At 40.7% G+C, this 25,239-nt stretch overlaps 1 protein-coding gene across 3 annotated transcripts in view; it reads left to right on the top strand.

The window, feature by feature from the left end:
* The window catches only part of jmjd1cb (jumonji domain containing 1Cb), a 146,953-nt gene that overhangs the window by 75,804 nt on the left and 45,910 nt on the right, over window positions 1–25,239 (top strand). For 2 of the 3 annotated variants that reach the window (XM_051939792.1, XM_022200488.2), the window contains exon 3: window positions 12,914–13,027. In XM_051939792.1, coding sequence (XP_051795752.1) covers window positions 12,914–13,027 — 114 coding nt within the window. Of the gene's footprint in view, window positions 1–2,530; window positions 2,789–12,913; window positions 13,028–25,239 lie in introns of those variants that run through there. The other variant, XM_051939793.1, reaches the window with a different exon arrangement.

The raw sequence follows: 25,239 nt of genomic DNA, 5'->3' as shown, positions 1-25,239 counted from the left end.
AGGAAACCAGTCAACTATGTTAGATCCAGTTTTGGTGGAATTTGGGTCACTAAAAATCCCCCTGCCCCATCTCCCTTTTTCTCCCCGCTGAGCAGAAGGAGCTGGGCTTGTGTAATCTCCTGCCTCCTGTGGATCCGTGTGCTGACGTGTAATTAAAGTTTACCTTTATGGCTGTGAGGACGTCGGATAACACGTCCCCCTTTGCAGAGGCAGTTCAGTCCTCTCCCTCTGATAAACTGTGGCAGCACAGTACATAAAGTGTTTCTGTCTTTTTAATACACTCAGTTTAGGTGAGATTCTATTTAGATCTCCAGCTGTTGTTGCTCGTTAAGAAAAAACAATTGAGAAATGTAAGCTGTAGAGTGCATCATGCCTTTCCTGCTGCACATGCTTATAGTCTCCTGAAAGTGGCAAGATAGCTATTTGTATGTATGAATGCTTGTCACTGGTACAGTATTTAATCGGGGAGTCGATGTGTGCAAATGACCGAGGCTTTAATCCTGCAGCAGTGTAACAGATGGACTACAGGATGTAGCTTCACGTGTGTGTGTGTGTGTGTGTGTGTGTGTGTGTGTGTGTGTGTGTGTGTGTGTGTGTGTGTGTGTGTGTGTGTGTGTGTGTGTGTGTGTGTGTGTGTGTGTGTGTGTGTGTGTGTGTGTGTGTGTGTGTGTGTGTGTGTGTGTGTGTGGCGTGTGTGTGTGTGTGGCGTGTGTGTGTGTGTTGCGTGTGTGTGTGTGTTGCAAAGTGTAAATCTGCTGAATGATAGACGGATTAATCAGAGCAGGTTTGTGATCAGCTGATGAGTTCAGAGGTTATGGTTCAGAGTGTGTGTCGGTTCAGCAGTGGACCAGCCATCTGTAGTTGTCGTTTGTTGTTAGTTATACTTTGACATATATGTTTTGGATTTGTCATTGTTTGGAGGGTATGGAGTCGTTTTAATTACTAGCCAGTTTAGCCTGGCAACTATGACAAAGGTGTTGTAGATAAATTGTAGAGAAACACAAACAACTGAATTTACAGCCAGAGTTATTACTGCAGCCAGTCTGTCGGGTGCTAATGAAGACCAAATCGACCTACTGCTATGAGCACTAGGAAGAGGACAGAAACAGAGGAGCTAAAATGTGTTTTGTCTTTTAGCTGTTAATGTGTTTGCGGCAAACTAATGGTTCTTGTGATACTGTGGGAAGTCCCAGAGCCAAGAACTTTTAAACTGATGTAGTGAATTCTTTCAGAGGTTTAAAACGTTGTTTAACCTCACAGAAGTTATCAGGTGAATTTTACATTTTCAAAACGAACCTGTCCATTGTAGCCAATCAGAGTATTAACCAAATAGTAAAGTGGAAAACATTGTTAATTTAAGTTTTTTGACCAGTACATTTCTGTCTAAAAAACTGTCTCTGCACAAATATATTAAGTGAGGACATTGTGACATGTGAGGTAGTTTCCTATGTCTTCTTTTAGCCAAAAAAAACATCACTGTTATTTTACATTTAACATTTTTTAATAATATATGAATGGGCTCTGATGAATGCAGTGAAGTTTGAAGCTGCTTGGGCTGTTCACATAGAGATCAATTATTAAACTAACTGCCAGCAACTTTTGTAATCACTTTGAACGATAATTCATTTGAAAGTATCCACACTATCCATTTAATTCCTAAAGCTTTTCCACACTCCTGTACACTGACCCATTTGATTGATTGTATTGATACATTGGTGGATGTGCTGACATTTAAAAGCTTCTTATTTACACATCCAGCAGACACATGGTTTATCTGTAGTCTTGTGTGTGACTAGTCCAGTATTCCCTGTGGTTGAGCTCTGCTTTGTGTCCACTACGTAGTTTGTACAACTGTTTGATGCTGAGCAGGTTGTGTAGTGGCTGCTGAAGTTACAGAAAAGTATTTTGTAGTATTGCTGGAGAGACGCTGATGAGATCGGTGAGAATGAACCAAAACAGTAAAGGTGTGGGCTGCACACCAAAACAACGAACTTATAGAAACTTTCAAGTTGAACAACCCTGCCCAAGTACCATTCAGTGTGTATTACTGCATAGAATGACTATAATTATAATCATACATAGTGTATAAACCGGCTGGAACTGAGGCGGATGGAAACTGTGGCTTGTTATATCCACTTCTGCTTTAGCATTCTTTGCCATGGCACTTGTTTGTAGAATGATCTGGTTTCAGTTCAGTAATTACAAAATACCTTAATCTTCCCCTTTACTACTTTTTTGCACTACCACACACAATTTAACGTAATTTAAAGGAAGGAAAACATGTGCAAAGAAAAGACCGTCAAAGCTGGGCTGAGCGGAGGTGGGAGGAGGCCGAGTGGGAGTGAGAGAGGCTGAGAGGCCGAGAGAGAAAATGAAAGAGAGACCAAGTCAGAGAATGTGGCGAGTAAGAGAGAGCGAGCCTGCGTCACACAGAGAGAGAGAGAGAGAAAGAGGGGAAGTGTGTGTCGGCCGGCCCTGCCTCCTCCCTCCTCCCTCCTTCCTCCCTCCTCTCCCCTGCCTCTCTCCTCTCCCTCCTTGCGTCAGCAGCAGTTAAAATGTCGGCTGTGTAGCTCGTCCTCTGCACTGCTTTCTCTCCTTCTAGGCCATCTGTCTTTTCTTACCACAAGAGGAAACGTCTCTCTCTCGCTGCCTCTTTTTTTACCCGAGTCATCCTTTCTTTTCTTTCTTCCTGTCTCTCGCCTGGTCGCCGGATCAGAGCTAGTTTTGTCAAGTGTTTTTCAACAAAGCCGTTGCTCCTTGATGTTGTTTGGAGACGGGGGGGACAGAGGTAACGTTACAGTTTTATTTAACGGTCCGCCGCTGTTTTTGCTTTATAGACGTTGCTGCTTTTCGTTTCGAACCAAAGCTCTGTTTGATTCATGACACTGAATAGAGCAGACTGCAGGAACAAACTGCGTGAGAACTGTGGTGATTTCCCAGAATAGAATGTATGGTCATTTTGATCTGTCTGAGATGTCGACATGTTGGGCTCCTTGTGTGTATCTGATGGACAGCTGCTTTTTCTCCACCACTATCCCAACCACTTCTCCTCCTCTGTATTCCTCCTACCATATACCTGCTTACTGTATGCCACTGCTTTGCTAAAATCTTGTTTGTATTACTGGTTTAAGAGCAGATGCTTTCGTCAGAGCTAACCCAGAAACACAAATACCTTGAGGACCATAAAACGTGTGAAGCTCAATTTATCATTATTCACAAACTGGGGTTTCACTCTTGCTGTGTAGAGGACCTTTACCCTCAGTTATTTTTCCGTGAGTCTGTGCTACATCCGTCACAGCAGCAGCAAATCTTTCGCAAACTTTGCTCTGCAGTCACAAGCCTGCGTTGTCTCAGTTCATGGTGTGTTTGCTGAGCATCTGATTCCCAATCATGTGGATGTTGCTCAGCTCTAAACATGCTTTTGGTGATAACTACCGCAGTTTCTCTGACAGCGTTGATTGTGGTATCTGCTGGCGATTTCATCAGCTTTGAGACAAATCCATCATGTAGCCTGCAAAACTCCAAATATGACTTTGTGCTGCATTCTTGCTTAATACAGACTTTAAAGGGACACCGTAGTGAATTTATTTAAATCCAGTCGATCGGTTTAGTTACCACAAGAGCCACTCAGCTTGTGTAACAGTCGTGTAATGTCTCCTGAAGCAATAAAACCATCAGGGTTATCTTGGATAACAATTTTTACAGAAAGTCTGACTACCAACTGTTTGTTTGAGAGGCCAGAGGAGGTTCTAATAAAAGACACTATTTAGTTGCTTTGTGGGAAATGTCAAATTAAATGCCTTTTAGTTTGACTTGGCCTCTGAAAGTTGGATACATTTTCCTTCGTGCTTTCAGCTTTTAGTGTTTGCTGTTCATTTTTAATCTGCCTCCTAAAAAAATCCCCTCATTTTTTGTGGTCCAATGCTACGTAACTGGAATACCCCTTAAACGAGCTTTTCAGTGTTCCTCGAACTGTATCCCTGATGCAATGACATAATTAGCTGACCAAACAATGTCATCTTGTCAGTCATTCTTATAGCAGTGTTAGTGAAAATACACACTGATGTGGCTTTAGAAAGCAACAGCAAGCGTTCAGTGGAAACATAACTTCTTTTACTTTGCATTTGTATTGTGTGGAAAACATGATGATCCTTTTCATCAGCTGTTTCATTTGATCTGTTTTTGAGTTTTAGAACAGATGAGCTCTTCTTTGGAGCTCTAAAACATCACTAACAGCTAACAGCGTGATATAACCTACATTTCTAGAAGCTTTTTTCAAATTAAGGCTAAGAATAGGAGGAAGAATGACAGTCTTTTCTATATTTAGTCTTCATAGTGTAGGACTGTAGAGTGTAGGTTGTCACTGGCATGATGCTAATACTACTGAGCTGCCATTAAGCAAGTAATTAATTGAATAATTAAATATAATTAATTGCATAATAGCAACAAGGTAATTATTGTTCAGTGACTTAATTTAATTACTGACATTTGCATAGCTTTTTGGGATAATTATATTCAATCGAACATTACAGGTCCATTAGCAGAATGTGAGATTTTGTGACACTATCAATCCTGGTTGGAAAAAATCATCAATATATCAGCGAGTGATAGTCTGGCAGAGACTCTACAACACTGATCAGTAACTTTTGTAGTGAAACATTACCTTGACAACATCCCTGATCTTTATTTTCGGTTCCATGTTGCTAAAATGTGATGGTCGGGTGCAAGGTCTGCAAACATAACCAGCCAATCAGCTGTTGTTGTTTGGTTAGAGTGACCTGAAAGATAATGGGTCAGATGTTAAAACAAGCATGGATTACCTCATTTGTGTGCACGTGTGTGCAGCCTTGATTTGATAATTTGTTGTTTACTATCAAAGCAATAAGCAGATTAGAGCACAACCTGTGTGTGTGTGTGTGTGTGTGTGTGTCTTATACTGTGACCCACTTAGATAACACCTTACCGTCAGTGCAGCATTACCACATACTGGAACTCTATCTATTACCATGTTAGACATTCAGTGCCATTTATGGGGAAATTATATAATGTCAATTACCACATTGTCTTTATTCTGAGATCTGCGCTGTTCCTCTACTGTAGTCAGGGACTAAAATAAATTACAAATACTAATGCGACTATTCAACTTCATGAGCTTTTAAGCTGACCCATGTCATGGTCAATAATTCCGTAGAATCAATCAATCAATAAGATGCAAAGAGAGGTTTGAATACCAACATTTATCTGTTTGCAAAGCATGAAGCCTTAGAGGCACATGGAATAGCAGTGTAGGCTGCATCATACAGACACTGCCAGTATCAAAGGGATGTAAAACTGACAAATATTTCCATTTTTCCTAGACGTAGGGAGTGCTGCACTCCCTTTCCTTGTTAGAGGTCTGATAGAGGTTAGCATAGAAGCTACTGAGCTCCTTACCTGACCGCTACCTGAATGATGTCAGCATGATTCTGCAGGGCATCCAAAACATTAGTGCTGCAGGGGAAAGACTTCACATTAGTGCTGACTTCATTAGTCATTTAATGGATCAGTTCGTTGCCAGGAGACTACTTTTGTGTTAAACACTAACAGAAATGTCAAACGTTCAGTGGTTGTAGCGTTCCAAAAGTTTTATATGCTAGATAAACATAATGACATGGGAAGTAAGCATATTCTGTCACTTGGAGGTGACGCTTATTGAACTGAAATCGCATCTCTGTACAAAACTGAGGTCTGACAGACAGTGCAGGCTGACCCAGTGTAACCTTTATCAGTCATTCCCCGGGGGATCAGCCAATATGACTGTAAGATAAGATACAACTTTACTAAACACCAAGGAAATACTTGAATTACCTTAAAATAATCTCCAGTTGATTGGTCTGTCATTACTCTGGAAACTTGATTTTCACATTTTTATCTGTGTTTGATATCCTTCATTGATAAGTAATGAAATAATTGGAAAATAAATCAAAAATCATTCATTGATATAACTGATTGTAACTGTACCTCTAATGCATGCTGTCAATGAAACAGCAGTCTACAGCACATCAGCGGTTTGTTCTTAGGTTGGCTTCTTGCTCTCAAATTTTGCAAAAAGGTAAATGATTTCATCCACCTATCAATCCAGCGTTTAAATAGTAAATAGTTAATCATTATCTTGAACTTCTTTTGCTTCTCCTTGACCCAGTAGATATTTTCCTCTTCTTGTTGTTGCTTAGAGGTTTGTGGAGTCTTTCTCTTGACTAATCTGTTCCTGCACAGCTTTTTGTGCTCCGACCGAATCACGTCATCATCGCTATGACAACAGTAAACATTTCTTACAACAACCTAGATGGAAACTGTCTTTGGGACAGCCTGTCGTTGTAGAAAATAGTTCCCAGAGCACAGAGGGCTGCTGAGAGCATGTATTGACTCAAGTGTTCAGTCTATTTTAGTGCACGGTTGCAGTGTGCAGCCTGATAATTCTGGTTTGAGTTTCGTCACACTAAGAGCCAGACTTAGTCATTGATGTTTATTACTGTCATGCTCAATAATGAAAAAATGTAGTTTTTGTGCTGCTTGTTTGCTTTCCATATAGGAAAGTATGTTTTTAAACAATGAATTAGTATACAGTATGTACACACGTGGACAAAATTGTTGGTACCCCTCAGTTAAAGAAGGAAAAACCCACAATTCTCACTGAAATCACTTGAAACTCACAAAAGTAACAATAAATAAAAATTTATTGAAAATTAAATAATCAAAAACAGCCATTACTTTTGAATTGTTGATTAACATAATTATTTAAAAAAACAAACTAATGAAACAGGCCTGGACAAAAATGATGGTACCTCTATAAAAGATTGAAAACTATTTGACCAGAGTGACATGATTAACTCAGGTGTGTCATTTAATTGACATCACAGGTGTTTCCAAACTCATAATCAGTCAGTCTGCCTATTTAAAGGGAGACAAGTAGTCACCCTGCTGTTTGGTGAAAAGGTGTGTACCACACTGAACATGGACAACAGAAAGCGAAGGAGAGAATTGTCCCAGGACATCCGAAAAAAAATTATAGACAAACATCTTAAAGGTAAAGGCTATAAGACCATCTCTAAACAGCTTGAAGTTCCTGTGACAACAGTGGCTGATAATATTCAGAAGTTCAAGACCCACGGGACAGTAGCCAACCTCCCTGGACGTGGCCGCAAGAGGAAAATTGATGACAAATTGAAGAGACGGATCGTTGGAATTGTATCCAAAGAGCCCAGAGCAACCTCCAAAGAAATTAAAGGTGAACTCCAAGGCCAAGGTACATCAGTGTCAGATCGCACCATTCGTCGTTGTTTGAGCCAAAGTGGACTTCATGGGAGACGACCAAGGAGGACACCACTGCTGAAAAAAACTCATAAAAAAGCGAGACTGGAATTTGCAAAAATGCATGTTGACAAGCCACAAAGCTTCTGGGAGAATGTCCTTTGGACAGATGAGACCAAACTGGAGCTTTTTGGTAAGGCACATCAACTCTATGTTCATAGACTCAAAAACCAAGCATACGAAGAAAAGAACACTGTCCCTACGGTGAAACATGGAGGAGGCTCAGTAATGTTTTGGGGCTGCTTTGCTGCATCTGGCACAGGGTGTCTTGAAAGTGTGCAAGGTACGATGAAATCTGAAGACTATCAAGGCATTCTGGAGAGAAATGTGCTGCCTAGTGTCAGAAAGCTTGGTCTCAGTCGCAGGTCATGGGTCTTCCAACAGGACAACGATCCAAAACACACAGCCAAAAACACCCAAGAATGGCTGAGAGAAAAGCGTTGGACTATTCTAAAGTGGCCTTCTATGAGCCCAGATCTGAATCCCATTGAACATATGTGGAAGGAGCTGAAACATGCCATTTGGAGAAGACACCCATCAAACCTGAGACAACTGGAGCTGTTTGCTCATGAGGAGTGTTCCAAAATACCTGTTGACAGCTGCAGAACGCTCATTGACAAATACAGAAATCGTTTAATTGCAGTGATTGCCTCAAAAGGTTGTGCAACAAAATATTAAGTTATGGGTACCATCATTTTTGTCCAGCCCTATTTCATTAGTTTGTTTTTTTAAATAATTATGTTAATCAACAATTCAAAAGTGATGGCTGATTTTGATTATTTAATTTTCAATAAATTTTTATTTATTGTTACTTTTGTGAGTTTCAAGTGATTTCAGTGAGAATTGTGAGTTTTTCCTTCTTTAACTGAGGGGTACCAACAATTTTGTCCACGTGTGTATACCATTAATATTGGATTATTGTAAAGGCTTACATCAATGTCATCGTGTTGTTAAAGCTTTTACATGGTATGCAGCACTCTAATGTCACCTATCCTTATACTGTTCAAAAGTTTAGGGTCACACAGACAATTCATTGTTCTCCATAAAAACTCACACTTTTATTCATGGAATTGCAGAAAGGTTTTCAGTTAGCCTTTCAACACCATTAGCTAACACAATGTAGCATTAGAACACAGGAGTGATGGTTGCTGGAAATGTTCCTCTGTAACTCTATGTCCCATGTTTACAATAACAGTACTAATTGAGTATAAATTGCTAATTATGACTGCACACTATGAAAACGGAACCTTTATCAGCTTGTGAGTTATGATAAAGTTAATGCTAACAGTGTGAAGGTTGCATTTGCACCGAGAGATGTTTTCCACATTAATCAGTTGGCTAAAATAATAAAGCCGAGTTTAACATTCATCAGTGCTTGAAGCCAGTTGCTTCGTCACGCTTCAGTGTTGATAAATGGTTGTTACAGAATGAATTACTCAGTTGGCCTACATATTATCTATTACATTCAGTAAACTACCGCTCTTTGAATCTGATGCTTCACTTGGACATGCCGGGTCCCTCAGTGTGCAAAACTTTTCAAACATATTTTGCAGACAGGCCTTTGTATGAGCTTTCCCTGTTAAATATTTCAGTGTTTTACTTTGTGTATCTGCTTTATCAACAAAGTATGGTTGGTCAGCATCACTGCTTGGATTTTCAGTCGAGTTTTAGGATACTGAAAGCTGATAACTTCTCAAAACCAATTTAAATAGGGCCTCTTTGGTCCACCTTAACCATAAATGCTACAGTGGGACAGTCATAGGAGCCTAGTACAAATCTGAAAGAGCAAATCAGTGACCTGAACAAGTCAGGAAAGTCCCTTGGAGGCATTTCAAAGCAACTACAGAAACCAAAATCATCTGTGCAAACAGCTGTTTGTACGTATAAAGTTCATTGCACAGTTATGACACAGTCAGGAAGAAAACACAGGCAATCACCTGCTGCTGAGAGATGATTGGTCGAGAGTCAACCCAGAATCACCAAAAAGCAGGTCTACCCTGACCTAGAAGCTGCTGGAACACAGATGTCAGTGTTCAGAGTCTAGTGCTTTTTACATCACAGTCAAATGAGAGGCTTCCATGCAAGAAGGTAGCCCTTCCTCTAGAAGCAGCACCTTAAGGCTCGACTGAAGTTTGCTGCCGATCACATGCACAAAGAAAAGACTTCTGGAGGAAAGTGGATGGAGGTGGTAATATTGAATCCCTGGGGCTGTTTTGGTGCCAGTTACACAAACTAAACATAATAATGAATAGAAGGATTCCAGTCACGTTGTTGTGGAAAACCTAAAGTCATCAGTCTTGGACACAGTTGGGTGTTCCAACTAGATATTGACCCCAAACACACATCAGAAATGGCAAAATAAACCTAGACCTAAAGTTTTAGACTGATCTGCTCAAAGTTCTGACCTAATCATAAGAACCTGTGGACTGTGGTGAAGAAACAGGTCTTTGCCAGAAAGCAAACAAGTTTAGATGAACTCCACCAATTCTGTCAAGAGCACTGATCAAAGCTAAACCAGAAGCTTGTGGATGGCTACCAAAATAACCTAGTTGAGGTATAAATGACCAAAACACAGTTAGACAAATATTAGCATTGCTATTGATATATTTTTCAGCCAGGAGATTTTGTCATATTTCCAGAAAAACTATAATAGACTTCTGCATGATTTGTTTGTGTGACAAAGATGTAGAGTTATTGGAGTCACTGGTAACTGAAGACAGCCATGATTTACATGATCTTTACGGGGTATGTAAGCTTTTGTTCAGAACTGTACATACAGACTGATATGTGAAACACGTGTAGCTCTGTCTCTGTCTGCTGACATCAGATAATGGCCTCCTGTGTGTGTGTGTGTGTGTGTGTGTGTGTGTGTGTGTGTGTGTGTGTGTGTGTGTGTGTGTGTGTGTGTGTGTGTGTGTGTGTGTGTGTGTGTGTGTGTGTGTGTGTGTGTGTGTGTGTGTGTGTGTGTGTGTGTGTGTGTGTGTGGTCAGCTCTCGAGGTTACTTAGTGATGCATGAGCTCCATCGTCTCCTCTTCATCTCCCTTACGTTCTACTGCACTTCTCCTTATCAATTATTCACAGGCACGCACAGGACAGTGTGTTATGTCTTCATGCAGACTGATCTGATCTGCTACCCCAGAATGCCACTGCCCCCATGTCAGTCCCCTTCAGATATTATTGCTTCCTGAGACCTTGTGTTTTTATGTGGTTAAACAAGCTTTTCAGTTATGCCTTTGCCTGTCCTTATGAAGACCTTAGTGTTGATTCATTTCTGTGCAGGTGTTGTGGTTTTAATGTTTGTCTGTAAATGCACAGTGTTTCCTTTTCTATACTACAGATCATTCCATCTCAGACAAACGTATGCCGATCGTCACATAACTAATTATTATAAAAAGTTTTAATTATCAGACACCTTTTGCTAGACCTAGTTGCTGGATTTTTTTGTTGTTGTTTTTTTTGTCATGAACTATGGATGTATTGAATAACCACTGTAAAATGAGATATGATACATTACGTTGTTTCTGCTGCTGTCAAAGCTTGTGGCGGTGGCCGTTGTCACAACTCGTTCCTCCTACATCTGATTAAAGACTGTAATAGCAAACTATACAGTCTAGCTGATGGTTGAATAGACAGACGCTGTGCACTGTTATGTCCATTGTCATTCACTTGAAGGATTAAATGCCATTAGGTTTGTGCAGTTGATAGATTTGTGTGTGAGATTTCTTTGTTTTTGACTGCTCTTCCTCCACTGCTTTGCATAGTTATATCCTACTTATGTTAATGTTTGAAAGCACTGGTGGTTTTGCTTTGGATGTAACATCCCTTTTTATGGAATTTTCTAACCTGTTTATTGCGAGGATTGTGAAGTAATCGGTAAAGATACAACCCTCACATTACAGAGCAGTCTACCAGTAGTGAGTGCTTGGCCATCACAGCACTTTATCATATCACGTTGCTTCGTGGTTTAGTAGAAGTTGAACCGCACTCAACTGTTTTGCTGCATCACCCTCCATTTTTTCTCGCTGAAGCCTAATGTGGTGGCAGCGTTTCCATGTCAAACGACTCCACCCATTAAAATGAATGGTGTGCCTGTGTTTTTACACCAGTGGTTTACATTGTGGACTTTCTAGGGACATGTGGATCGTTATTAGTCAGAAAAACATGAACATGTTGATAATGACTGTCTGAATCCCAACACCTGCCAGCGGGTTTGAAAGTTCCCCAAATGACACCGTTTATCATAGCTGAAAAATGTAAAAACTGGAAGAATCCTCTTATCTTTAGCTGTAAAACGGTCCATGAGCTCATCTTGTGTAACTTTTGATCACAATTTTAAGCTTAAAATTGCAATTTATTTAATCAAAATCACTTCGACTATTTGCCAAAAAGCGGTTTTGTTTTTGTGAAATGAATAATCATTGAAGTTTTTCTTTTTTTGCCGTAATTAGCCATTAGTAGATGGATAGCTGTTAATGACACAAAAACCAACTCAACAATAGTGCTGTTTGTACTCCAAAATGAAGAGGAATAATGTCCAGAATAATGTGCAGCAGTGTGGGCCGTGTTTCCGCCTGCATGCTGCCACTGAAGGCTAGAAATGTGATATGTATAGACAGACAGAAATAGAGCTGCAGACACACATGCTATCATGTTTTGCTTGCACACACAATGTGCTCTTGCCTACTATGTATGTGTGAGGAAGGAGGGAGTCACAGCAGCTGTGATCCTCACCTCTACTCTGTCATCTCTCTATCAGACTGACCTTGTTATGTAACCATCAATCAGAGGAGAACCAACCCCCACTACACACACAGGCGTTTGCTAACCTTCTTGAGCTGCATTTGTGCAATTATTTGTGACTGACTGGCTGATCTCAAGGACAAAAAAAGAAATCATTTATTATGGCTGTAAAGAAGCCTTAAGACAAGCTCCCCATAATAACTGTGGCTGTAAACAGTGTGACTGCACTGCTTTGACCTCAGCTTGATATGAAGGGAAAGCACGGAGGCTAGTGCGGCCTGGCCTCTGTGTTGTATGTGCAGTAACAGCTGAACTACAGGCTGACTGATCTCATCAGAGAACGTGTGTGCATGTATGTGTAAAAAGGCAACATCAAAGTGGAGTATACTGCCTTTGAACTGTCAGACTTCCTCTACTCATTCATTTATTCATCACTCCAGAGCTCTTCTTCTATTCCCTGCTCTCCGTCTCTTTCTCCTCCCTCCCTCCCTTTTGCCCTCTTTGCCGTCCTTCATCATGTCTCCACTTGTGTTTTACCTCCCTCTAATCTTTTCTGTAACTCTCTTTTATCTCTCTTCCTCCGTTACTTGGTTTTCTCCTCTTACTTTTCTTTGTGTAATTCTCCAGCATTTGTTTTGTGACAGAAAACAGCACGTCCAAAATAAGTTTATTGCAGAATTGCTAAATTCCATGAAATATTTCAACTTAATCTATTCTAATGGGGCATTTTGATCAGATTTTCAAAAACAAACTGTCCTACTGATGCTATTGAGTTATTGTGTAATTGTCGGTGTTGACCATGTTGTGTTTTTTTGTGTGCAGACGTTTAAGCCAGTGGTGGGGAAGAGCCTGTTGTCGTCAGTAACAGCAGTGGAATTCTTATTGGACAGACAGTTGGACTTCCTGTCTGACCATTCAGCCTTCCAACCATACCAGGTAATAAACATCCACTCAGACTCACACAGCAGATACACTCAGTGATCCTCAGGACATGTGGATGGGCTTTTCTACCCTCCTCTCACAAAATCCTACCTATCTGTCTATGACAAAATGCACCTGTGAAAGATGATTACTGCAGAAAGTTTTGACTAATAGAATTGCATTTTGGGAAATATGGTTACTAGCTTTCTTACTGAAAGTTAGATGGTCAGTTTAATAGCGTTTGTGCCTCTGTACAGTCAATATCAAGCTAGAGATGTTAATGATTATGCAATTAATCACCGTTAATAATTTAACTAATTAAAAAGAATCACTGCTAAGGCAGAAGATAAAGGCCATGCATGTCAGTAAATATATTGTAGATTAGCTCTAATACCTGGCTGCTTATAGTTTAATACTGTAGCAACGCAAGTCAGTTTACCTGTTATCAATTAGTTGATTACTGATTGATAACGCTGTCCATTATCCCTTCAGGAAATTGTTCAAAATTTGCATACTTGTATGAAGCTACTGCCAGCAGCCAATCAGCTCGGGTTAGCATGGCCTAGAGACTGGAAAATGGATAAACTTAACTTGGCTGGGTGTGAAAATAACAAACCTCTCCAACAAAGAACAAATGCCATTTGACATTGTAGTAAATCTTCAGTTTTGCTTTCAATCAGTCAAATAAAATCCATTTTTAAAAAAAGCATCTGAAGCAGTCGGTGCTTCTGCTTTAGCTCCTTTCAAACAGAAATCACTTCTTTGCCAGTGTTCCTCATGACTGCATTCAGACCTACCGCCCACAGCGCTGGAGAAAACCGCAGTAAGAAAGCAGTATTTGTTATTCATGCGAGACTTCTCAATACACCAAGTGATGTGTAGTGCGTAATAACAGACTAAAATAAAACTAATAGCAGCTGGTCAACATCTTTAAATAGCAGCCCAGATTATTTCTGATTTCTTAAACAGTAAATCTAAAGTAAGACTCAACCCAAGGATGGCCGAGATGTGACAAAATGTTGAGCTGCGACTGATAAACTGTGACTGTGTGTCACAGCTCACCTGTCTGAGGTGAAGAAGAGTTCAGTGTGAGCTGCTGCTGGATCCTCTCGATTTCTAATTATAACAATTTAATGAAGTTAGTCGTGACGTTGTGCAAATGTGGACCTGCAGATTCTAGTGCTGTCTGATGCTGCATATATTGAACAAACTCATAGGTGGTTGTTCAAATCTCAACAATATTTTCTCAAGCATATATGTTTTCTGATGTCAGACCCAATCTACAATAGCCTTTTTTTTTTTGGCTGCTCTTTACCGGAGGGATTGTGTTGCTTCTCCCCTGATCTTAATAACTCTGCATTCAAGTTAGGCAACATGCTAGTCCAGGTCATACTTTTCCCCTTTTCCTTCTTTAGAAATTCTTGTGGGGATTTGTGTTGTATGCTGTCAAAAGCTGCTGTGGCTCTGATGAGTAGTACGGTGACTCGTTGTTTACCTCTGGATTACTGCTGCACTTGTGTTTCTGCTGATTTTAAGTTAGTCGCCAATGTTTCTCTATCGTTTTCCATCTTTCTGACATCTCAAAATCAGATTCTTTTCCATGTGGAGCCATGCTGCAGACAGAGAAAGCTACCAGCAGAAAGGTCTGATGTTCATGGGTCATTTTAGAACCATCTTCTTACAAATGAACACTTTGGACCCTGTGATTTTAAAACGGTCATTGTAAAGCATTTGATTTCAATTGTTTGTAAGCGGAAATACTCTACTTGTGAACCTTAAAATACTGTAATTATTGAGAGATTGTTTAATTTTGGACATTTAAGTGATATTACACGGGCACACTTACCGTATTTTCACGACCAAAAGGCGCACTGTACCAAAAGGCGCATTCTCAGTTATGTGTGCCATTACTGTATTTAACACACACATAAGGCGCACCTGATCATAAGGCGAGGGTTTTATATACAATCCACGCCCACACTTCCCCCTTTAACGTTCTCATGGTGTCCTCTACTACGTCGGCCTTACAACAACAACACGCACACAAGCATACAAGTGTGCGTATTTAAAAATAGAGCGGGAGCAAAACTGAGTTTGGTTGTGCTTTATTTAAGTATTGATTACAAAGTACTAACATTTTTTTAATCATCAATAGTCGCGGGCATGGTAAAACACACGGATAAAACAAGCACACAAGTGTGCGTATTTAAAAATAGAGCGGGAGCAAAACTGAGTTTGGTATTCACATTTTTTTTTACCGGTAATCGTCATCAATCAAACCCATGGAAGTCCTCATCCTCTGTTTCTGAATTGAACAGCTGCGCTAAACCTCCATCAAACATGCCAGGTTCACTTTCTTCACTGTCAGAGTCACTTTTCGTGCCGTGCGGCGCCTCGGAAATGATGCCGGCTTTTGCGAAAGCTCGAACAACAGTGCCAGCAGACACGTTAGCCCAAGCATTTACAATCCATTGGCAAATTGTGGCGTAACTCGCCCGGCGCTGCCTTCCACTCTTAGTGAAACTGTGGTCCCCATCGGTCATCCATCGCTCCCACGCCGCTCGCAGCCTTACTTTGAACGGCCGGTTCACACCGATGTCCAGCGGTTGGAGTTCCTTTGTCAGGCCTCCCGGAATGACAGCAAGCGCAGAGTTCATTTGCTTCACTTGTTTTTTCACATCGGCTGTGAGATGGGCACGCATAGAGTCACAGATCAACAGCGACAGTGATGCGTGGAAAAAACCACCTGGTCTACGTCCGCCTTACAACAACACACACAGGACGCACTGCACCATAGGGCGCGCCGCACAATTTGAAGAAAATCTAAGACTTTTATGTGCGCCTTATAGTCGTGAAAATACGGTACTTCTGTTGTATACTCTGTTCAGAATAACTGTTGTCATTACTGAATAGAATTTCTGGCAGGTTATAGAGCATTCTAGTACACTATAAATTGAGGACAGGTGACGCAGTAGTTCTCTCAGTGGCCATTCATGTACAAGTCATGGCTAAAACCAAAGAACTTAGTCAGCTATTGTAATACATCACTGAGGAAGAGTTGCACATTATGGCTGCTCACAACATGGTGAAATGCTATGAAATCATATCGGAGTGTTTTTAAGTACCAGTGGCCACAGTGCAAAGCAGAATGAAAAAGTCTCAAAAAAATCTCAAAGGGTGTAGTAGGAAGACAAAACGGAATCCTGGACTTGCAATAATGTTAGTGTTAAAGGCCAAGAATCCAAAGATCACCACCTGATGAAACTTTACAACTCGGCTACTCACACCTTCAGACAGATACTCCAGTAGACACCGCAATGTCTCCATCTGTACAGCAGAGCAGACAGAGAAGATAAAGAAACATCTGAACAACTATCATTATGTTCAAAAGTAAATAATATATTTTCTAATAGAGAATATAAAATGTATTCATATTAGAACAGCACATTTATATACTGTCATGAGTGTACTTAACATGTAGGACCACATGGAGAGCAGAAACATTTTAACTATACAGAAAATTAATCAAAAATTAACTTTGCCCAGCACCACTAGTGTTTCAGATGTTGTAGGCTAATTACTGGTAAACAGAACAGCTGTTGCTTACAAAATGTATCCTAAGAGATTAAATCTGAACAGTGATCTAGGACATCAGTTATCGACAATTATTTAGTCACTTGTTTGTAGGGCTGGGCGATATGATGGTAGATATCGTCTGGACGATAGACAATGTCTATCGTTTTATGTGAAGATCCTATCGTTTATATCGCAGTGTCGCAAAACACGCTTTACAGCAGTATTTTATGTCACCGATGTGCCCTACGGCAAGCCCAGGCACACGGCAGTGTTGCCAACTTAGCGACTTTCTTGCTAAATCTAGCGACTTTCCAAAGCGTCCTAGTGGCTTTTTTTTTTTTTTTTTTGTCAAAAGCGACTAGCGACAAATCTAGCAACTTTTCTGCAGTTTTGGAGACTCTGACAGGAAAACTCAGATCATTCTGCAGTTACTGGCCTCAACAAGCAGCAGGTGCTGCTGTGAGCTCCTACCCGTCCCAGAGCACAGGCTATCAGTCCAGTAACCCTGCAGCAGTCCCAGTGTCTGATTAGAGGTCACATCACTCCGTGGCCAGACGGCAGATGAATCGCGCATGCACAGTCCCTACAGATCCCATCCAGACTTATGGAGCGGAATATAAGTGAAAATGTTTTCTTCTCTGTCATACTAAAATAAACCACAGCATTTAGCCTCTAGTTCAAAAACATATTTTGGGTGTTTTATACTCACTTTTTGGTCTCTTCCACAACCTTATTCTTCTCTCCTACAACGTTGATTACAGTTACATGCAAACTGGGAAATATGCAAATTAGGAGATGACGTCATTTAGCGACTTTTAGGACAGCCAATAGCGACTTTCCTTACTGAGGAGTTGGCAACACTGGCACGCGGCTAAAACAAACAACTATGGAGGAAGACGGTGGCCTCGACTAGAAGAACAATCTAAACAACAAGATGACGAACAACCAGCTCAAACCGACGAGCTTGTACCTAAAAGAGGGGGAACGTCTGTCATAGGGCGGTGGTTTGGATTTAAAAAGACCGACAAGGATCAGACTACCGTACTTTGTAAGGTATGCTGCTGCCTGGTCCCATTCATTCACCGAATTTACCAAAATAGCAATATGCTATTTTGTTATGTATATCGTATCGGGATATAAAATAAGCTATATCGGGATATAAAATTTTGGTCATATCGCCCAGGCCTACTTGTTTGGATCATAAATACCCAGTACCTCCACCTCCATCCCATAACTTAAGACACAAGAATAAGATGAAGCGCTGTAGGCACGACAGGCTTTCATACTTATATTATATACACCTTCTTAATCCTTCTGTTTGACTTTGGATAATAAAGATTTACCGAGGACTACCCCTCTCAATTAAAGACAAAAAGAAAAACACTTTCTTCTGGCTGAGTCAACCAGATGTTCTATTTAAAACCGTTAACTGTTACAGCACAAAGTTAACCCCAAATGATTATGTAAAATTGTAATTATAATATGAAGCAAAGGGGATTCTCAGCACTGTAAACCCTGCACCAGAATTGTCTCTGTCCTTTATGGAGTGAGCAGCCGTGTAGAAATATGACAGGATTCTGACAGTATTTCTGAAAAGATGTCAGCCTCTAGTGTAATATTTAAAAGAAATGTCAGATTGTGTGCAGCTGCATGCTGATGTCTTCTTTAGTATCCCTTGTCAAATATGAATTTAAAATGGCCATGTGGTTCCCATGACTGAAAATAGTAGTTTAATTTCTCTTGTAGGCAAGAGAAATGCTGCAGGAATGTTTCTTTGAGATTCGTGTCCTGGTTGTTCTGTGTTATAGCGCTTGTTTACTGTCAGAACACTTAGACTGGACTGAAAATTATCACAAGTACTTGTTGCCTTTATGTGTACATTGAAGGCTTGTTGTAGCTGAAAGAGAAATATGGACGTGTTGTCTGTTGGCAGATGTACACATGGTAACAAGATTTCCTTTGTTAATGAGGAGTTAGTCATTTGCAATTGGTTCTGTGTTACTACAGCCATGGATAGCTGCTGGGTGGAGCACTGTGTGACTGATTGACGTGACACTGCCAAAGCTGAATGTGCATAAGAGCAAATACACGCAGCCGCAGTGTGTGCCGAGCGATTTTACACGACTGACCACATCCACACACATTAATGCTAGCGACACAGACACACAATAGATCCGTGGCTTCACAATCGTCTGTAATTAACAACATGTATACTACTCTTATGCAGCTGGGCGTTTGATGGGAGTGTGGCGTGCCTGTATGTGTGTCAGTGCTCTGCAGCTGAACACAGCTTGTTGTATTGTGCTGGCTGGAACACTGTGTTCCACTCAGTGTCAACCAGACGGGAAGACTGTGTTCTGCTCTCGCATACTCAGTCTGTGCTCAAGACGAGTCCAAATACCAAGAGGAATACTCTGCTTCCAGTGTCTTTCTTTGTTCTCAGTAAGCAGTCGCATCAGCTGCTGCCTTGTCCTGCTGTGGCTCATGCTTTGAATCTGTGTCGTAGATTCAGTAGATGGCCAGTACACTGCCATCACAAATGTTCCACAGTCAGTAAACCGGCATGATAAACATTGTAACGCTGTATTCCTCTGGTAGCAAAACATCTGTATTGTTCCAGGAGCTTAGTTCTCTCAGCTGGGCACTGGAGTGGTTTTCAAATGCAGTGGGTGTGATTGTGTATTTGTCCTTGACGGCAGAAAAGATGTGAGAAAAAGATTAGATAGTGCCAACAGTGGTCACTAAGTAACAGGTATGAGAGAAGAAATAACAGCAGCAGACAGAGAGGCATTTTAGATAAAGATGTTGGTACAGGGGCTGCACAGTAAGGTAGTGGTTAGCACTTTCGCCTTGCAGCAAGAAGATCCCCAGTTCAAGTCCCGACCTGAGCCTGGGATCTTTCTGCATGGAGTTTGCATGTTCTCCCTGTGCATGTGTGGGTTTTCTCCGGATACTCCGGCTTCCTCCCACAGTCCAAAAATATGCTGAGGTTAACTGGTTACTCTAAATTGTCCGTAGGTGTGAATGTGAGTGTGATTGTCTGTCTGTATATGTAGCCCTGCGACAGACTGGCGACCTGTCCAGGGTGTCCGCTGCCTTCGCCCGAGTCAGCTGGGATAGGCTCCAGCCCCCCCGTGACCCTAGTGAGGATAAACCAGTGTATAGGGAATGGATAGATGTTGGTACAGATTTCAAAACTCACAATCATCAATTTGTTTTTAGTTGGACTTAAGGAAACTCATCTCATCAACCTCATTGCCATCTGGGGTATGAATTAACCAAAGTATCGCCACAGCACAAACGGATCCAACTCTTCACATTTTTTCTTTTTCTTATTCATCTGATGTTCCTTGTACTAGCATTAGCTAATTTCTGCCATTTTTCTGTAAAAGCAACCACACGTGGTGCGCTTCACTAAAGGCCAACTTATGCTTTCCGCATCTGTAGGGGTGTAAGTAATGTAGTCTTCACCTTCCACCTAAAACCGTCAGCATGTAGCCTAAATTTTGTGAGCACACAGATTGTCCACACTAAAAGCACGCTGACTATGCAAGTGAAAGAAAAACAAGCAGCGCTTCAAACAGATGCACTGTGTGAGGAGATCCACAGTCATCCACAGCTTTATAATTCATCATTAAAAAGGGTTTAAATTAAAATATTTGCTGCTGGACTTTGTAGGAGCTTTGCTTGTCCGTGCTTTTAATCAATGGAGCTCAAACACAGGAAGCAGTCCAAATTTCTCCAGAAATCCTCTGTGTTTACGCACCTCAGCAGTAACAATCAGTATGGTGATGCAACCTCAGCTGCTGTGTCCTTGTTTGTTTTTCTATTTCGATTTGACAGAAATGCAGACCGGCACAACTCTGTTGAAGTATAAACAGAGCTGGGTCCACATCTGCAGTCCGTTTATCAGCCTGTGCACATGGACATGGATTCGATGGCTTGACCCCAAGTCAGCTAGGGCTGTCACGATTTCTTGAGTTTTTTGAGTAATTCGATTACTAAAATACCACCAGGCAAAATTCTCCGTCTTGAGGCTTTGTTCAATGCACTATATGCTCATCCAGACTTCATCCTATACAGACCTGAACCTATAATCAATAAATTAGAAGATTTAAAATTTGACGGGACACTTCTAATGTAACTGGCACAGCTTTCATAATGTTTACAGCATTTAGCAGATCAGAGGCTGAACTACAAAGGAGTATAACATAGCCCCGCTTTCTTTGCTCGACAGAAACTAAAACCTCAGTCAGAGAGAGCAAGTTTCATGAAGGTGTTCAACTTTCTTTACAACTCAGACTTTCTGCTTCACACTCATCCACACAAAAAGAGCGTTTATCGCACCATTTGACTTATTTCACACACAAAAGAAATGCTGGTAGAAAACTGTTAAATGTTCGGCAATCGCCAGAATAATCGATGAAATATTAGATTATTAAAATGATCGATAGCAGCAGCCCTAAAGTCAACCAACCTTACTGTACCTGTCTAGAGAAGGGGGCTGTCCCCTCCTAAATGACTGTTATAGATGGCTGTTGTTTTTCTGTGAATTAGTGATAGGATGTTTTCAAACAGTATGATGTACCACAAGGATAGATGGATTTCTGATTGTCTTATGTAGTTTCTATCATGGGTTTTAAGTTTTTTTTAAGGCATAGACTTAGGGTTACAATAGTAAGAAATTATGGAAAACTACTCATTAACATGCCATAATGTGGTCCATTTACAAAGCTCTGCAGCAGCCATATGGATGTGATTGTTCCACTGTATTTTATAGTGTTTTTTTCTGACCTTGTCTTATGCAGGAAGCTTGATCCTGACCTGTATGTTAAGATTAGTGGATTTTTCAGGTATGTAAGGCTTAAAGCCAGAGTTCTCAGTGTTACAAAGGTTTCTCGCTTTCATATCTGGCCAGATTACCGTAGAAACTTATGCTGCGACGCTAACCTGCTCAGGAGGAAGTTGTGTTCAGAGTTTTGGATTTAAATTGTCTGTAAGAACCACAGGAGCCTACAGGAATTCAGCTGGTGATGGAGAAAATACATAAATATGCTTACACTGCTGGTACTGCAGCCAGTAGAACATAGATTATAAAATTGATTTGTCTTTTATTGTATTTACTACAGAGAATATATAATAGGGAACATTGATTTCAAAAACCAAAGTGATATCTCCATGTTTTTCTTCAATATGTTGTTTAAATGTATGAACAAGCAAGCTGCCCTGAGTCACACCATCATGTCAGGGGCATTTGAATGTGCTGCTGGTCGTCTGAGACACGGATGAGACATGGATATGTCTGCATAAATTTAAATAACTACCACATATTTATATTACAGGGAACATTCTGCATCAGTGAGCAGTACAAACTAGCAACTGAACAATCTCATAATATCCCCAATACCAATTAGGAATATGTCTAATGTTAGAAAATGCAACAGTTTCTGTAAAGCTTTGAGTTGCCCTGCATATAGTCACAACCTTTACATTAAATTTCAACCTAAATAAAAGCTGAATCCAAGTGCAGTACTTGTAAAAATCCTTTTTTTGTTAGCATGAATCCTGTTTAACAGAACCAGACACTACTTGTTGCTAGACTGCACAAGCAGAACATAGACGGTGACTCTCCTACAGTTTCCAGTTTGCCCACATGAGCAGTGAAGTGAAGGAAAGTAGGAGCCTCACTCTCTTCCTGGCACGACTGACTGCAGAAAAGTACTCACACACACACCCAGCCAGATTCCTCCATTCTTAAATCACCCTCGCTCGCACAGAGCCGCCTATTCTTCAGCAGACCTTTTAACCGCACACAGCAGTAAAAACACTCTTTCTCTCTCACACACACACTTTTTCCTCTCACTCTCTCTCTCTCTCTCACACACACATTCAGAGCTGTGATGCCGTGGCCACTCCTCTCTCTGTTTTTCTAGTTGGACAGGAAGACCGGAGGGAGGAAGATTTGGGGGTGGGGGCTACAAGTCGCTTGGCATACAATGAAGTCACTGTTTGGCGAGCCAGCCTGCAGCTCAAGTCTGCATTTGTCTGTGTGTGCGTTTGCTAGAAAGTTGCTGTGTCAATTGAGACTGACTCACAGGAGGCAGATAATGCGAACTCCAGACTTTCAGTTGTCGTTGGATAAGTGGTTGAACAGGGATTTCAAATACACTGGATGGTAAATCCAAAGGTGGGAGTTACCAAAGTTAATGTCCAAGTGCCAGACCCCCCAAGGATTTGAAACAAGGGCTCTAAAACAAATAACCCTCTCTTAAAGTTATAGACATACAGGTACAAAAAATTCAAAAATATCAGAACATTTGTTTAGCATAACAAATCTATCAATTCTTTCATATTGGAGGGGAAATACAGTGTAAGAGGTCAAAAAAACTCTTCAAAAGCTGCAAGGATAAAGGATACAGGTGTGCAGCTGTCAGTTAAAGAGCATAAAGGAAAGATTACAAATTTAGTTCTTCTTTAATGCTAAAGGGTCCTCTGTGCTCTGGGTAAAGCGCCATCATGCTTCTCTGTGGAACAGTTTGTGCCATAGTTAACCTGTAAATAATGACACGGGCAAGAGCTCAATCCATGTTGTGTGTACATATTGCTGCTAATCAAATCTTTAATGCTCTTTTTATTTGTCCAAGATCCACTAGACCACAGGGTGATTTCAGCGTATATACAACACGTCTGCTGCTGCAGTTGATGAAAAGTTTATTGAGGTATTTTGTGCCAGTACGGGTATGTGGGAAGTACTTGGTGTCTGATGAGTTTGAACATTCTGCACAGTGGCCACAGGGGAAAAACAAACTTGTAGATTGATTTGAGAGCCAGGAGACGGTGTTTTGCTGGTTTCCTGGTGCCAGAATGTACCAGTCTGTCTCACAGGTTGCAGCGATGATTGAATGCGATCATGGGAGGTCCAGAAGTAAAGTTATTTAGAATTGGGTCGCTTTGAGTATGTTCTAGGATGATAGTTATCACTCTTACTGCTAAAGGAGAATAATCTGTAGTGACCTGTGGTGGTGACAGAAGTGGTGGTTTTAATTTTCTGACTAAGCAGGGATTCCTTCTCTGTGTGTCGGCCTCTCTGATAAGCTAAAGAGATGTATGTTGTAGGGTAATTCCTATTGTGGAAACGCTCTTTCATTTCAATATCTTTAGACTGAAAATCTGTAGCAGTGCTATAGTGTTGTCAGTAGTATCGCTTTTTCCTTTTTTGAAGTGTGAGGTCTGGAAAGTTAACCGAGCTTTTGTGCTGTTCCATATGAAAAGAAAGATAGTACATGGTGGAATTTATACATTCCAAAAAATTAAGTAGCTTTTCACAACACAACGTTCCACACAGAAATACGTTTTGGACTGGGTTACGAATACATTTCTATTCCTATAGTCCCCTAACAAGACAAGCGTAGGATGGAACAAAAGAACTGCCCATAGCTGTGCCAAAGGATGACAAGTAGTAGGAATCACACTACTTAAAGAACTTCCTGGTGAGAATCATTTCTGAAAGAGTAAGAAAAATGAATTAGGAAGTAAAAACGAGTGAGAGCATCAAGATGTGTATCATTACAAACAGTTAGCATTGTATCAGCTTGTTTATATTTGATCTCTTTAATGGTAATATGTCCACAGTATCTTCAAGGAAGGAAGGACGGCTTGAGGCAAATTTCATCCACTTGGACAAAAACAGTGTCAACATCTCTCTTTGATTTATCATCCAGTAGATTTAAAATTCCCGTTCTGTGCACCTGATTTAGCTTAAATATCTGTTTGCATCATATTTTCATTTCATTTTGACTGTGATGAAGAAAGAGTAGTCTGGTAACATTAATCTGTTTTCCCAATAAAGCTCTGTCATTTTAGCAGTGTGTTCCAGCCCCCTCTGAATAGTCTCTGTTCTGAAGCATTGTATTTGACTAGAGAATGAGCTTTAGTTGCAGGGCAGACTGTGAGTGAAAGAGTGAGTCAGTAAACCAGACTCTACCCCACTCTGTCTACTCACAGTAATTTCCTGCACATTATGAAGTCATTCTATTCATCAGTTTGATCCTGGGTCAGCGAGATGTTGCTTCAGCTCTGTAAGAAAAAGCCTTTTTAATAATATACGGTCCCATATAACATCACCACAGACTTACAAGATCATGTTTGTTTATTCACAGTGAATCTGTCTGTCCCTGGTGGCCTGCAGCACTTCCAAAGGCACTTGACAGTCTGTTAACATGTGACATAATAGTTATTTTCAGCTCTGTCTTTTTTCCTTTACACTGTTTAGGAAAGTAAATGTTTAAGCGTAAGTGTATTGATACTGACATTTTCTGATTTTCAGTAAAACCCTGCAGATCCAATCAATGACTAGATCTGAAGTATTGTTTGTGTATCAAATCTTGATGGGTCCTTTTTCTCTGTGCCACAGAGCTTAGTTGTTGTCCAAATAATCTAAAAAAAGAAAGCACACCAGTGAGTCACATTGTTGTACTGAGTGATATGTACACAAACATTGTTGTGCTTGCTTGACTCAGTGCATATAAAAGTATTCACCCCAGTGGAAATTCTCTTTCATGGGATTTGTTTCATGCCCTTGAACCTTGAAGTGATATACCAGAAGCTCCTATTCTACATTGTCGACCAGGATTGACTATAACTGAGCATTT

This window comes from Acanthochromis polyacanthus, chromosome 19, assembly GCF_021347895.1.
Source record: "Acanthochromis polyacanthus isolate Apoly-LR-REF ecotype Palm Island chromosome 19, KAUST_Apoly_ChrSc, whole genome shotgun sequence".
NCBI lineage: Eukaryota > Metazoa > Chordata > Actinopteri > Pomacentridae > Acanthochromis > Acanthochromis polyacanthus.
This window is presented reverse-complemented; position numbering and strand designations above follow the sequence as displayed.